The 15,578-nt window shown below is 39.1% G+C and overlaps 1 protein-coding gene across 4 annotated transcripts in view; it reads left to right on the top strand.

The window, feature by feature from the left end:
* TBC1D9 (TBC1 domain family member 9) overlaps nucleotides 1-15,502 on the top strand; it is a 123,582-nt gene extending 108,080 nt beyond the window's left edge. For 2 of the 4 annotated variants that reach the window (XM_072621107.1, XM_072621109.1), the window contains 8 exons: nucleotides 1,196-1,294; nucleotides 2,224-2,292; nucleotides 4,571-4,811; nucleotides 7,255-7,320; nucleotides 9,553-9,639; nucleotides 11,330-11,404; nucleotides 11,549-11,652; nucleotides 13,316-15,502. In XM_072621107.1, coding sequence (XP_072477208.1) covers nucleotides 1,196-1,294; nucleotides 2,224-2,292; nucleotides 4,571-4,811; nucleotides 7,255-7,320; nucleotides 9,553-9,639; nucleotides 11,330-11,404; nucleotides 11,549-11,652; nucleotides 13,316-14,047 — 1,473 coding nt within the window. In that variant the 3' untranslated portion in view covers nucleotides 14,048-15,502. Of the gene's footprint in view, nucleotides 1-1,195; nucleotides 1,295-2,223; nucleotides 2,293-4,570; nucleotides 4,812-7,254; nucleotides 7,321-9,552; nucleotides 9,640-10,605; nucleotides 10,686-11,329; nucleotides 11,406-11,548; nucleotides 11,653-13,315 lie in introns of those variants that run through there. The other 2 variants (XR_011969699.1, XM_072621108.1) reach the window with 2 other exon arrangements.
* Nucleotides 15,503-15,578: the final 76 nt, after the last annotated feature.

Genomic DNA, 15,578 nt, shown 5'->3' with positions numbered 1-15,578 from the left:
TGGCAAGAAGCCATACTCAGGTTGGAGCTCTCACTGATGGGGAAGCTGGAGCTTTATCGTCTAAGGAAGGGCTCGATGCTGCTAAGAAGAAGAAGAACTTTGGATCTCTTCATGTTGACCTGGAGAGGGGGTTGGAGGGGAGGAGTCTACTGTAGTTTCCCTGATACCAGCTGCTGCAGAGGGCAATTTCTCAACCTCAGCATGCCTTTTTTCCTTTCCTAAAACCAGGCATTTATGGTGCCTTAATACTGGCCTCTTCATTAGCAGACCTGTGACAATTGGCACATGCAAGCATCAAAGTGGTCGATTCTATTTCTTGGTCCTTCCTTTTGTTGCCCTAAGACTTGAAGACTGCCTGAACATTCAACAAACATCACCTAGTGTGTAAAAGGAATTGTGCTACACCATGGGAAGAACAACACAACTCTTTCCTTCATGAAATTTTTTGTTGGTTAGTTGTTTCAGATGCGTCCAGCTCCTCGTGGAGCCTGGTGCTCTGTCCCTTGCACCACTTAGCTTAAACTATGGGAAATATTGCCTTTAGCTATTTTTTTTTATAATTGTAAACTAAGAATGAATTTATGTCAAGACATTCTCATGCCTTCTCCTTTCCCCTTCCTCCTCCCCTAGGAAGACAGAGTCAAATAAGTTCTACAGAACTTCTAATCATTAAATAGCAATTTTAAAAATGAGAACAAATCTTAGAATGATCACCACATGTTACTTCTGAAATCAACCAATTTCTAAGCTAAATGGCACAGTGGATAGAGCACTTAACCTCTGTCTGCCTCAGTGCCCTCACCTGTAAATGGGAATTAATAATAGATTCTCCCCGTCAAGGTTGTTGCAGGGATAAAATGAGTTGATATTTTAAAAATATATAATGCTATATAAATGCTAGCCATCATCGTTATTTGCCAAACATTGATTGGACACTGGGAATACCAAAAACCAAAAACAACAAAAGAAAGTACCTATTGCCTTCAAGGAATACATTCTGGGGTAAAGAAAGGAGAACAATATATTCATAAATAAACATGCCTCGAGATAGATGGGGTCAGGATAGGCCTTCCTGGAATAAACCACATCAGCTAAGCTTTGAGCTGCCATAAGGCTTTCTTCACTAATTTTTCTGGAGAAAGACAACTTAAGTTCTCCACAAAAATCTTCAGAAATACTGGGTTTTCCTTTCCAGAGATTTGGAACTATCCGAGCTGACTTGATCGAACAGATGAGATTTAAACAGAGGCTGAAGGTCATCCAGACTCTTGAAGATACTACTAAGCGTAATGTGGTAAGTCCTTTATAAAATGACATCTCCTCCCCTCCATATAAAAATTCCTTTCCCTGGCCCCTGAATTCTCTCCTGGTGGGCATGGTGTAGTAGAAACAATGCTGGATGGAGGTCAGAGAAACTGGGGTACAAATTTTGCCTCTATCACTGGACAATTCACGTAACCTTTCTGGGCCTTCATCTGAAAAAAAACGTTCAGTCACATCTGACTCTGACTTCATTTGGGGCTTTCTTGACAAAGATACTGGAGTGGTTTGCCATTTCTATCTCTAGCTCATTTTATAGATGAGGAAATTGAGGCAAACAAGGTTAAGTGACTTGTCCCAGGTTACACAGCTAGTAAGCATCTGAGGCTGGATTTGAACTTCGGTCTTCCTAACTCCAGGTCCAGCACTGTATTCACTATACTACCTATGAAGGATTTGTGTTATATGGAGGATCTCCTTGAACTTTCATTTTATGATCCTGTGATCTATAATCTCATCAGCCCAGGCACTGCCTCCACTCCCTTCTCATCCTATGAGATTCTCATCCGTCTTTTTTGTAAGCTCACAGCAAAGCATCTATCCCCACGTACCCGAGGCCTTCCTCTGGTTCTTTTCATAGTGTTCAAATGCCAGTCTGTCACTTTGGCTCACCATCTCTTATCCATCTCTGTCACTGCATGACCAGCCCACCTCCTCCTTTCTTAGTCATTCATGTCCTTGATAGAAAAGCTCATATGCCTTTTCACATGCCCAAGTCATCATTGTAATATTACTTTGTAGCCTTAACATTCAAATGCCCTTGGGATCACCTGCAGTACTAATTCTTCCTGACTTGCTCCTCTGTTTTCTTCAGTGGGAAAATAGCAGTGTTGCAAAGGTGAGCCTGAAACACTTTCTAGTGACCTTCTCTGCCTCTAACCTTTCTTCTTCCGTTTTTCGAAGGTACGGACAATAGTGACTGAAACGTCATTCACAATTGATGAACTGGAAGAACTTTATACTCTTTTCAAAGTAAGCTATAAGTGAAATTGATGGGCATGCAAGGAAAAAACCATTGAAATGAATTCGAATTTGTCAGGGAAATTTTCTAGCTGTAGCAGTGCCTTTTAAAGTTAAAATAAACTCAATAGCAATCATGGTAACTCACGTCTATAGAGGTAGCAGTGATGCCTCAAGAAAGCTTACCACACAAGACTAAGGCATCACTGAGAATACAAAAGTGTAGTATTTAAGACCAAAAAAAAATGGGATCACACTTCTAACTATATGAAGTTGATATTTCCTTCCCTCTTTCATTGCACAAAATATTCTTAATTGTAGTTTAGGGTCAATAAAAGTAGGAAGTGTTAACCCATGAAACTTAGAGCAGTCAAAATGAAATTTAAATTTGGAATGAAGTTATTATCAATGCATATGTCCTAAATAAAACTCTTAATGGGAAATAAAATATAACTTTATAAATACATAAGAATGTTACATTAGAGAAGGAGATGCCTGAATGATTAAATTTCTGTCCTGTGGATTTAATGATTTTATCCTCACTAATTTTTCTCATTAATGAAAAGAATGAAGAAATATTAATGATAACAATTCAGTGATTTTTTTTCTCTTTTTTTCTCATTTCTACCATTTTAGATAGACATTCAAGTTAGAACATGATTTCCATTAAGAAGTTTTTTAGGGTGGGTAGGAATCTTCTTAACACTTTATAAACCAGTGTCCACTTCCTTCTGCTGAGTTTACTGATTGACTCCATTGGGTGTCATAAAGCCATTCTAGAGATGGTAAAAGGAGTGAACATGCCATGCCAGGATTCTGTCCAGTAGAGGCAGCATGGAATTTTGAAAGGGATGTTGGGTTTGATGTCAAAGAACCAAGATTTGAATGTGATACAGTATGAAAAGTATTCATCTTGTATTCATAGGCTATTGGTTCAAATTCTGATTATTATTTCTTTGTGACCTTAGGAAAGTCATTTCCCATTAGTTTTCTTATTTATAAAGTGAGGAGGTTGGAGTAGATAGCCTTCCTTGCAGAGTTAAACTTCTCCTATACTGCTCCTGACATGCAAATTCAGTTTGCTTAAATATAGCTTTTGTTCCAGTGCTTTGCAAATAGGATGTGTTCATATAACAGTTGCAATTAATCAAATATTAAGGTTAGGACAAAAAATGCCTTTTTACTTATTTCCTGATTAAGAACAAAGTGGAAGCCTGAAAACTCAGACTCAGAAGTTTCTTCAGTATTCCCTAACAAGGATGAACTATTTGAACATGCTTTAAAAAAAAAAAAAAAGACTTACTTATCATAGGATTTCAAGCTAGAAAAGTCTGTAGACACCATCTAATTAAAACTCCTTACTTAAAGCAAGGCCTAAAGACATTGAATATTTTCCTCAAAGTCAGTTTGGCCTCAGATACTGTATGATCCTGGGCAAGTCACCTAACCCTATTTGCCTCAGTTTTCTCATCTGTCAAATGAGCTAGAGAAGAAAATGGCAAACCACTCCAGTATCTTTGCCAAGAAAACCTCAGATGGGATTACAGAGAGTTGGATACAACTGAAACAACTGAATAACAAATACTTGTAATAACTCCCATTCAGTGCTCTCTCAATACATAAGCTGCTTCATATAACAAGAGAGAAAAATGGAAGTTTGTCTTAAGATTGGAGCTCTATTCCCTTTGGTTAGTGAGTGACACTAAATTCTCCCAAAGACCACATGCAGTTACATGAGACTGGATGATTAAAAATGTCCAGGATTGTTTTTTAATGCAGAGTACTGGACATGGATCTGAGGTCAAGATTTGAAGTGTGTGTGTGTGTGTGTGTGTGTGTGTGTGTGTGTGTGTGTGTGTGTGTGTGGGCAAGTCACGTAACCACTCTACCTCACTTTCTGCATCTTAAAAACAACCTTAATAATCACTGCACTATGTACTCCACAGAGTTGTTATGAAGTTATGATTTTGGGAGTATATCTTCAAGTTGATGTTTTGTGAATAACATTTTATTCCCCCCACTCCCACTTTTCTTTTCTTTCCAACCTTAATTGTTCTAGGTCACTCAGATTAAATATGCACAGCCATGATGGCCTGGAGTGAAAGGGTAGACCCAAAAAACAAGGTGGTGGTGGAGGTGGAAAGGAAATAATGAGCCCCCTCCACCCCTTTTCCCCCTCTCTGGTTTTCAGGAAAATCACTTCTTTTACAAGATTGCCATACTGATGGAAATGACGATGCAATTATGATCTGTGTCTAATCTTGTTCTCTTCCACTTCACCTCCTGCCAGGCAGAACATCTCACCAGCTGCTATTGGGGTGGGAACAGCAATGCCCTGGACCGCCACGACCCCAGCCTACCTTACCTGGAACAATACCGTATTGATTTTGAGCAGTTCAAAGGGATGTTCGCCCTGCTCTTCCCGTGGGCCTGTGGGACTCACTCTGACGTGCTGGCTTCTCGCTTATTCCAGTTACTGGATGAAAATGGAGACTCTCTAATCAACTTCCGAGAATTTGTGTCTGGACTAAGTACGGACAAACTATGGCATGATTTGGGGTAACCTGAGCAGTAGTCAGCTCCATGAGTACAGAACTCTTCATTATCTGGGAAGGGCAGCCTTAAAGGACAGAGAAGTAACTCATCTATAAGGTCTCCAAGCCAAGTGCAGCATTTTTATCTATGTGTGTAAATAATATATTTTATTGTTATGTGACCCACAAATCTAGGTGCAAAATAACACACTAAAGACAGGAGGAGTGCATACACCAGGACAGACACAGAAAGGTGACCTCGATTAGTAAGAATAGTGTCAGAAAGGCTAAGACCCATCATGAGCACAAGCTTACAAGAAATACTAACAAGAGCAAAAGCCCTTGTAAGCTATTTTTAAGGAGAAAAAAGTGAGGGAGGATTAGTTTCTTTGCTTAGCAAAGACAGTAATCACTTCACAGATGACAAAGAGATGTAGAATTACACAATTCCTATTGTGTTTCCATTTTTTAACCTATTTTTAAGGAGAAAAAGATGAGGGAGGGTTAGTTTTTTGCTTAGCAAAGACAGTAATAGGTTCACAGATGAGAAAGATGCAGAGCTATACAATTCCTATTTTATTTCCATCTTCTCTACTCAAGAGAATGTCTTTAAACAGAAAGAACTGAACAGTCATCTTAAGCAGCTGATCCAAAGATGAGTTAGAATACAATAAAAGAGCACGTTGTCCTTTTAAATGAGTTCAGGTCTCTGGATATAGGTAGGTTACACCGCAAGATACAGAAGGTGCTTGCAGACAGGTATGGGCAGAATTCTTATCTGTTATCGTGACATGTGAGAAGGCTAGCAATGGGCAAATTCCCTCCTGATAGGAAGACAGAATATGGAAATCAGAGTGATCATGTCATTTTATCTCTAGCATAAGGATATAATTGATTATTAAGTTGTGAGACCTTTAAAAAGAAAGCAGTGATCATGAGGAACCAGCATGGGTTTACCAAGAAAGTCACGTCAAGAAAATATATTTTTCTTTTTTTCAATAGTAATTGAATTGATAGAGGAAAGCTAGAGATAAAATGTATTTTGGTTTCAGTAAGGCATTTAGCAAATTTCCCAGGATCATTCTTGTGGATAAGATGAGGAAAGATGGATTTGTAAAGATGTCAGTTTACAGCCAGTAGAACAAGTAACCCAGAATGTGTGGACAAATAGTTGTCTCTTAGCCAGGAGGAAAAGTTCTAATGTCAACATGAAAGGATTCTGTCCTTGAAAGTGTACTAGTGAACATTTTTATCAACAACATGGATGAAGAAAAAAAGACCTTTTTCTCAGTTGTAGATCACAGAACTATGGACAGTCAATCCAATGCATAGAATTATGGTTCAAATTAATCTAATGAGTTTGAACATTGGGCTAAAATCAAAAAGGTGGAATTTAAGTTGTTTGTTTGTTTGTTTTTTTATCAATTTTTCAAGGGCCAGATATGGAAGACCTAGATGAACAGTAGTTCCTGTTTAAAAAAAAAAAAAAAAGATTGGTTATCACATTCTGCCTTTACATGTGACTTTAAAAATGTTAAGATTCTCTAACAAGTGATGTCCAGAATCACACTGACCTGTTTTGTTAAGTGAATAAGCATTTTGGAGAAGAATAATTTAAATTTGCCATAGAAAGGGGAGAGAAACAAATCCCTCTTTGTTATTTGGAAATTATTTTTGGTCTAAGTCTAGTGAAGTTTTTATGTTTTTGTTTTTTAACAAATGATCAGATATATTTGAGTTACGTTTCCCAATAGAAAGTCATGTCCAGACAGTCCCTAATCAGAATTAGAATTTTCCTCAGCTATGTTCCATGAAGGTTTCTTGAGGAATGCCAAATAGTTCAGCACCATGAAGTAGATGCATTCCTAGGCCTTAGGAATTGGGAAGACCTGAATTCATATTCTAAGACACTTACTAGCTATGTAATCCCAGGCAAGTCACCTCTCTTTGCCTTAGTTTCCTCATCTATTAAATGGGGGTGATAATAATAGTACCTATCTCCCAGTGTTGTTGTGAGAATTAAATGAGATATTTATAACTTAGTACAGTGCCTAGTACCCAGTAGGCATTACATAAATGCTAACTATTGTGATAATGGTGGTGACGGTGACAGTGATGGTTATATACTGGGCAGGAGGGCTCTAGGGCAGCTAGATGGCACAGGATAGAGTGACAGGCCTACACGCAGAAAGACCTGTGTTCAAATCCAGTATCAGACCCTTACTAGCTGTGTGACCCTGAGCAAGTCATTTAACCCTGTTTACCTCAGTTTCCTCATCTGTAAAATGAGCAGGAGAAAGAAATGGCAAACCCCTCCAGGATCTTTGCCAAGAAAATCCCAAATGGGGTCACAAAGAGTTGAAAATGACTGAATAACTGACCAATAGCAAAGGAGGGCTGAGGGACTTCCATGAGTGATGGTAACGTTTGCTCTTTTTAGGCGCAGCCTGTCATGGGGACCTCACAGAGAAACTTAAGCTCCTGTACAAAATGCATGTTTTGCCTGGTAAGTGAACTGCCCAGATCAGCCTCTGAGTTTGGGGAAAGGGTCCTACAAAGGTAGGGGATTTTACAGGGACTCCAGAAAGATGCGAATTTAAGAGGCAACTTTAGGTTGGACCTCCCTGAGAGGAGAAAATCTGCTAAGAAGACCTTGTTTATGCTTTCTCTCTGGCAAAAGTGTCTTGAGGGACCTCCCATCTTCACTCTACTCCTCAAAGCTCAAAAAAAAATCCTTAGGCAAAAGAAAGACCCCACCTCCACCTAAGGGAGAACTTCAGGGAAGAGAGGTCTTTTTTTTTCCTCTTTTAAGGGCCAGTCTGAACCTCATCCTCTAGCTCCAGATTTCTGATTTTATCTGTTTTCTTAGAGCAATGGTGAATGAACAGTTGTCAAATGAAAAAAATGTCTATTATATGAACGAGGATGGAGGCAGGACAGCTGTCACAGCTTCTTCCTTCTTTGCCCCCATGGCCATCGTAGCCATTATTTTGGTTTACTTGGTTAACATCTTTTATATGAAAATACATTTCACACAAAACACAAACTTGACAGATTAACAAATGTAGAGGAATTTAAATCTAGCAGGGTGTCCTGTCGCATCAGTACAGGCCTTTCAATTTACACCCTACAATGTGTATTTCAAATGTGAATTATTATTTGAATGCGTATTATTCTTTAATTACCTCAGTGCCAAAGGAAAAAAACAGGGAATATAATGAACGTTGTATTTTTTTTTCTCGACATTGTTAAATCAGGACATTGCAAACCAAGGATGAGAATACCTTGTGTTAGATCCCGTCACTCAGTAAACACCTTGGGCTGAGTTGTGAAGAAGGCAAAGTCTACGTTTTTCTTTTTGACCATTTTCAGTGACTTTCTGTCCAGTTAATGTTTTGGGGGATTTTTTAATTTAAAAATATCTTCCCTCATACTATAGTGTTAGGAAGTTGATTTATAAATCTTTCAAGGGAAAATTCATACTTTCATGGAGGATGAGCAAAGTAGAAGACAGAAATTAGCATAAAATAATTGATAAAGGTAAACTGTCTGGCATCGGGGGGACAATGTATCTTGCATGGTGACTTTCTTAGTATAGCCAGACACTGGATGTCCAAATGTATGTGGTATGGTTGTAGGGATACAAGGAGGAACAGTTTTTTAATAGTTACTTCTTATAAATGCATATATTGCTAATGTTCCCCAGGGCATGTAGGTATTTCTTTTGTGATAAATCATGGTACCCTGAGACATAGAGCTTGTCAAGTTGTTTAATGAGGATAGAAGGCGAATCTTAAAAAGAGAGGCTTGGTGTGAGAGGAGGACAGCACAGACAGTCTTGGCTCACGTAGCAAGGTTCTCTCCCTCCTACAGAGAGTCTCATCTGCTGCAAATGTGGTTTTCATTCTTCATTGAATATTTGCACAGCTGTAGCAACAAGCCAGTTTGCCTTTTTGACTGCTTGTCTGAGATTACATACTCTTTTTTAGGAAATGTAATTAGCAAAACACATCCATCCATCCATCCATCCCGGGGAGTTTCAGAACAGCAGCCCTATGATTTCCTGCTAGCAATAATGCCAACAGCTGCCCATTTCATATGCCCCAAAGTCAAAAGTCTAGTTTCAGCATTCACTCAGCGATGAGGGAGACACAACAGTCAAACTAAGTGCCTGGCTCCAGTGTCCTTTCTTTTTTTAAGCTCTCCACAAGGATCACTTTTTGTTGATGTAATCTCAGTCTCTGGACCAAGTCCAGGCAGATTCGAGCATGACTAGGGCAGGGGAGTGGTTAATGGTAGCAACTATCAGCTCCATTAGGGCCTTTCTGAAGTACAGTAATAACACTGCATTAGCCGGGAAGGGTAATTTTGAAGGGGAAAGCCATTGGACACAATATTGTAAATTATTATCTCAACTCCTTGACATAGCAGTAATCAAAAGAAAACTTTGGCCCTCAGTTTTGTGCTTGTCACATCAACTCCCAACATATTGAGTTCTTTCTCCTCCTCTTTGGTCCCCGGTGCAAGGGGGCCTGTGTGGTGATCTTAGTCACTGAACCCCAACAGGAGTTCATGCAAAGTGAGAGGTTCCATGTGACAAGTACCAGGGTGTCAGATGTCTCCATCTAAGTCCCTTCTGCTGGTTTTTCCAACATAGTTTTTCATGGGTCTGTTAAGATAAGACCTATCTTAAAAACCCATTTATATTTTGAGTAACCACATTCTCTTCCCTCCCCAGAGCCATCCCCTGATCAAGAAGAGCCAGATTCTGCTTTTGAAGCCACTCAGTACTTTTTTGAAGATATCACTCCTGAGTGTACACATGGTAGGTGTTTTTACTTTTTTTTTTCCTTAGTGAAGATGTTTTCCGACCTTCTTTCATCACAGGAAAGACAAAGAGTTTTCAGATCTATCAAAGCATCTAAATACATTAGAGGCTGACCTGGAGGTGGGAAGCCCTGAGTTTAAATCCAGTCTCGGACACTTACTGTGTGACCTCAGTTTCCTCCTCTGTAATAATATGCCCATTTTACTCATCCTTTGTGAGAGTGAAATAATTTATCCATGGTCATATGTTAGTATTGTAGGATTTTCGTAGATTGAAAGCCAAAATGAACCTTAAAGATCATCTTATCCTACCCCAATGTTTTACAATAAGTAAACTGAGGCATGAAGAATAAGTTCTAGGACTGAGATTTAGATGTAGATCCTCTGACTCTAAATATAGCATCCTAACTTGAAATGTCATGATGGAATTTAAATTTAGTGCCTTGCATAAGCAAGCTCAGGTACATGGGTTGTTGTTTTTTTTTTTGAGGGGGTGGAATGTAACCCTAGGGAAAGGGGGCTGTTACACGCCTGTAGCTGGCAGACCAAGGAACTTTATTTCTCACATCTTTTTCTTAAAACGTCTATTTTCCTATGGAACTCTACAAAGCTATAGGTGAATCCTAGAAAGTCCCATTTTTAAAATAGCATACTCTAAACCTGAAGGAATTCCAGTAACACTTGTAAACATAAGGAAGAATAGACAAGTTCAGTGTTAACAGCCTTGGATCGGAACTTGGGAAACCAGAGTTTAGTTCTTGGCTATGTCATGGAATTGGCCCTTTGTGACCCAAGCCCCTAAATTCCCTTTCTTTTTCAGGCTTTAGTTTCTTCATCTATAAAATAATGGGATTGGACTAGATGTTCTCTAGTCTTTTCCAACTCAAAAACACACCTCCATTTAATACTACTATGAAAACAGTACTGTATTTTCTTACTCTTTCTTTTGTCCTTCTAAATGTAGCAAACTCTGGCACCTTATTTCTTTGAACAAGTAACTCCTAGAATCTGGAAGAAAAACGACATTACAGATACAAAGTGAAGGTATACTAACCGTTTTCAAAAGTGTAAAAGGGGACTTTTAAGGCACTTGGAAAAGTGCTTAAAAGAGAGAATTATAAGTAGAAGCAAAAGAACAATCCGCAAAGAACAAGAAACCTAAACTCTGAGAAATCGTAATAACCAGTCTTAGTAAAGGAGAAGAGAAAATGAAACCTACTTTTCCTATCAGTAGAAAGAGATAGAGTACAACAGGGCAGGATGATTACATACACAATTACATGCTCTCATTCAAATCGTTATTGAGAGATGGAGTACAATGGGGCAGGATGATATATACACAGTTACATGTTCTTATTCAATTGGTTATTGAGAGATGGAGTACAGTGGGGTAGGATGATACATACACAGTTACATGCTCTCATTCAATTGGTTATTTTTGCTTAACAGTTTCCCTTTGTTACAACGGGATCTAAGCTTTGTATGAGTATCACCGAGACTTTGCAGTGTGGGACAGCATCATTTTCATTCCTGTTCTGTGCTGGTTTTGACATACACTTGAGAACTTGAAGACAAATGCTGCTGGTGCCCTACTATAAAAGTCAAGTATTAGGTTTTGCTTTGCTTTTTAAATGACATAGCTTACTATGCACTAAAATCTCCTATTGTCCTTCTGAATATTTTCTTAGTTGTTGGCCTGGAGAGTAGGACCAAGCCAAATGCTGACGATGGGTTTGTTACAGTGAGTCTCAAGTCAGACAAAGGTATAACTTTTTCCATATTCTGTATTTAATTATTTAATTTAGTGTGATTTAAATTTTAATTAATTTTAAAATTTTTCTTTTTTTTTGCCTTTTGATAGCCCATCGGTTAGACTGTCTCCTTATATCTTGACCTTTTCATTTTAGGGAAGAAGGTGAATTCCCAAGACAATCGTAACTACCTGAGGCTGTGGACCCAAGAGAATAAAGCTAAGGCAAAGAATTCAAAGGATCTGCCCAGATTGAACCAGGTAACTACTTGACTTTTCACTATCACTCATTTCTACCCTGGGTGCTTTTTTTCTCTTAGACTATAACAAAATCCATAGCAGGGGTAGGTAACTATTGCCCAAGGGCCAAATCTGGCCCACCACCTGTTTATTTAAAAATGTAAAAACCATTCTTCACTTATGGGCCCAGTGTGGTTAAATATCATAAATTTACAGTGAGAACATTGGGACATACCTGGTAGCATGGAATGAGCTGGAGTATATAGATCCAGTTGTGAATATCATCAGTGGAGGCCCCATCCGTATCACTGAAATCACAGATCCATTTGTATCGGAGTCAACAAAAGTAGAAGAAATTGTGAGGGAAACAAGATTTTGAGATAGTTGCCCACTGATTCTAATATAGCCTGTGTTTTGGGGTGATGTAGGAGGAGAAACCATGTAAAGGCCATGTCACAAAAACCCAGGGAAGCAACTGATGCAGCACTGATGCAGCCAAAAAGTGATCCAACCAAAAATGGGGCAAGAAAAGTGACTAAATGCTCCAAACCTTCTGACTCAGCAGTCCTAGTCAGTCTGTCAAGGTCAAAGACAGAAACAAAGGTCCGTTGTATATCAAAATATTCACAGCAGCATTCTTTGCATGGCCAGAGGCACTTTTTGGATGCTAGTTGCCATACTCCACACAATTAAAAAGCATTTATTTTTTCTCCTTCCCCCTCCATGAACAACCAAAAACAGAAAATGTGGAGGGAAGCCAAATAGCAAGTATGTATATACTTTTAAAAAGCAAAAATCCCATATTTTCTATGTCCAAAATTGTGTAAATCATTCATTATCAAAAGTTCTATCTTAGAACCAAAACAAAAGCAAACAAAAAATTAAATACACAGTCAAGCAAGCTAATAAAACAGCATCATGTGTCTTATATAACCTGTGTTCCATATTATCTAAGTAAGGCTAAACTGACAGTCACTACTGGTTGAAATAGAGTAAATTTCAACCACTGTGAGTCCCCACTGGGTTCCAAAATAGCCAGGGTTATATATATAAGGCTTTCTTAAGCACAGATACCTGTGCCTTGTAAGTAGGAAATCCTAACTATTGTGATGTAGCTTTTGGTAAATGGATGAATAACCAGGAGTGTAAGAGGCTTGAAAATCCCATGAAAATCATGCTGAATTTGAAATCAGAGGTTCAAATCTTGGCTCTTTTAATACCCACCTGAGTGATACCCCTCTAATCCTCAGTTTCCTCAAAAGGAAAATAAGTGGGTTAAATAAGATGTTTCTTTTAGCTCTACATCATAGGATAGGGGTTCTTAATATGGGGTTTACATTTCCCAAGGGAGCTATGTATAGATTCTAAAAATCTATCCATGATAGGGGAAAATACATCTTTAAATTTTCCTTCCATTATAAAATTTTGTTTAAAAAAAAAATTATTATTCTGAGAACACCTCATAGGTTTCAACAGACTGCCTATGGTGAATCACAAAACAGGTTAAAGAACCTTTCTCCTATGACTATGTCATATTACACAGAGTTAAAAAGAAAACTTTTGTGATCATGAGTGCCCTTCCAGGCACATTTTCTAAGGATTATTTTTAATGGCTTTCTCTTCCCAGGTCAGACCAGGGTATGTACATGGCATAATGATAAAACATCTCCTGTTTTGTTCCCAGGGACAGTTTATTGAACTGTGTAAGACAATGTACAACATGTTTAGTGAGGACCCAAATGAGCAGGAGTTGTACCACGCCACAGCTGCAGTGACTAGCCTGCTACTAGAGATTGGAGAAGTGGGAAAACTGTTTATCACCCAGCCGGTCAAAGAGAATGAGGGAGGAGGCAATGGTCACCCCTGTGCCCAGGGCATCCAAAGCATGCTGTTCCCCAAGAAAGGACCCAGCCCATCCTACTGTGTGGAGCCGAGTGAGTTGCTTCCCACCAGCTTGACGATGGACAGCGAGGAGCCTTCAGAGGGCCCCCTGGGCGGGCAAATGGAGGACATTAAGCTGGAGGACTCTTCCCCCCGAGACAATGGAGCTGGGTCCTCCATGCTCATCTCTGATGATGACACAAAGGATGACAGTTCCATGTCATCTTACTCGGTGCTGAGCGCAGGCTCCCATGAGGAGGACAAGCTGCACTGTGAGGACATTGGCGATGACACCGTCCTGGTACGCAGTGGTCGAGGCACCACAGCCCTTCCTAGGAGCAACAGCCTCGACAGGGACTGGGCCATCACCTTTGAGCAGTTTTTGGCTTCCCTCTTAACTGAGCCTGCCCTGGTGAAATACTTTGACAAGCCAGTGTGCATGATGGCCAGAATTACCAATGCCAAGAACATCCGGATGATGGGGAAGCCCATCACCTCGGCCAGTGACTATGAAATCTCTGCCATGTCAGGGTGATGTTGAGGCCTTTGTCAGGGAGGTGGGATAGGGTGGGGAGGGAAGGGTTTTTTAAGTTTTGTGTTGGAGTTCAGGGATTTTGTTTATTTGTTTTTAATTAAGTATTTATTAGTACCTTGCTCGAAGCCTGGTATTTTCATAATATAGTAGAATGAAAATGGTCGAAGAAATATTTAACTATCTCCAGTTAGGTACAGGACTCACTTCATTTTGGTGGGAGTAGAGAAAAACCCACCCAAATGGGGCTGTATTCCGTGAAATTCCAAAAAGATGAAACTGTCAGTGAAACGTACGTGTTCTTATTAACCTTACTCCTGTTGAGCTGTAAACACAGTAAAATTAGTTCTCAGTTTTTAAACTCTAAATCAAGTGGAAGATATTTGTGTATTTTTTTTATTAAAATGTGACCTGTAAAAAAAAAAAAGGAAATATCAGTGAACAAAGTCATCGTTAATGGAAAGGCACCATCAGCTGGATTATCCCTCTCAGTCTCATATCACATCCCTGTGGGATGCCTTTTAAATAGAGTTTACATTGGGTCTGTTTCCTAGAGCACCACTTGTAAACACCCTGATCCCAAACTGTATTGGCTTCCCTTCCCCAAAGGAGTAAAGCAATGAAATGGGAAGGGAAGGATGAAACAAATCCTAGAATAGCCAATTCAAGCAAACCACCAGTCAGTTCAGTGGGGAAATTGATCAAACTGGTTATTTGGTCATTTTTTTGGAGGGAAAACAAATCAACTCACTGAAAGTGACAAAGATGAGACAGGGTTTGATTTGGGGGTTTGCTTGTTTTGTGTTCTAGCCAAAAGAAAAAAGGGTATCGGGACTTCTGAGAGCAGAGATTGCAGCTTCTCATTGTTCATTCCTAAGAGGAAACAGACAATAATCGTTACCACTTAGGTAAGGTCTCTTCTGTAGATGTAAGGACTCATAACCACCCATGTATTGCATACATCCTCTGTTCCAGGTAAAGGCACTGTAAAGTAGATATAATGTAACCTGAAACAAAATAGAAAACCTGCAAGATCTGTAACTGAATGTTTGTTTCCAAATAGAACGCGTCACTTTATCTAAAGACTAGTTGGCTACATCCATTTCCCAAATGGTTTGTTGGGATGAAACCTAGGCACACCTGCACTTTGCATCCTCGCTGCTGTTGCTGTTTATTTTTGACTCCATCGTAAAGTTTTGTTCCCCTCTTTTCTGTCCTGTTGAGTTTGTAAACATTCCCAGGGGACGGTCTTCTGTTTGCTTGTTCAAAAGATGCTTTTTTGAGAGATGGCTTCTTTTTTTTTTTTAACCCTTTTACATCTTGTCCTTTTTATTTTGGCCAATGTTGCTCTTTTTTATTATTTACAAGAATGGTTTTAAAACTGTCAGATGAAGTTGTGTTTAACCACAAATAGGATAAATGTGAAAAAAAATAATAAAAGACATTCAGATACCCTAACCTCTGGCTTCTGCATTATGTGACCAAGTTCTTGCCCCGGAGAAAAAATAACTGATTGTGGGAATTTTATTATTTT

This window comes from Notamacropus eugenii, chromosome 6 (assembly GCF_028372415.1).
Source record: "Notamacropus eugenii isolate mMacEug1 chromosome 6, mMacEug1.pri_v2, whole genome shotgun sequence".
Lineage (NCBI taxonomy): Eukaryota > Metazoa > Chordata > Mammalia > Diprotodontia > Macropodidae > Notamacropus > Notamacropus eugenii.
This window is presented reverse-complemented; position numbering and strand designations above follow the sequence as displayed.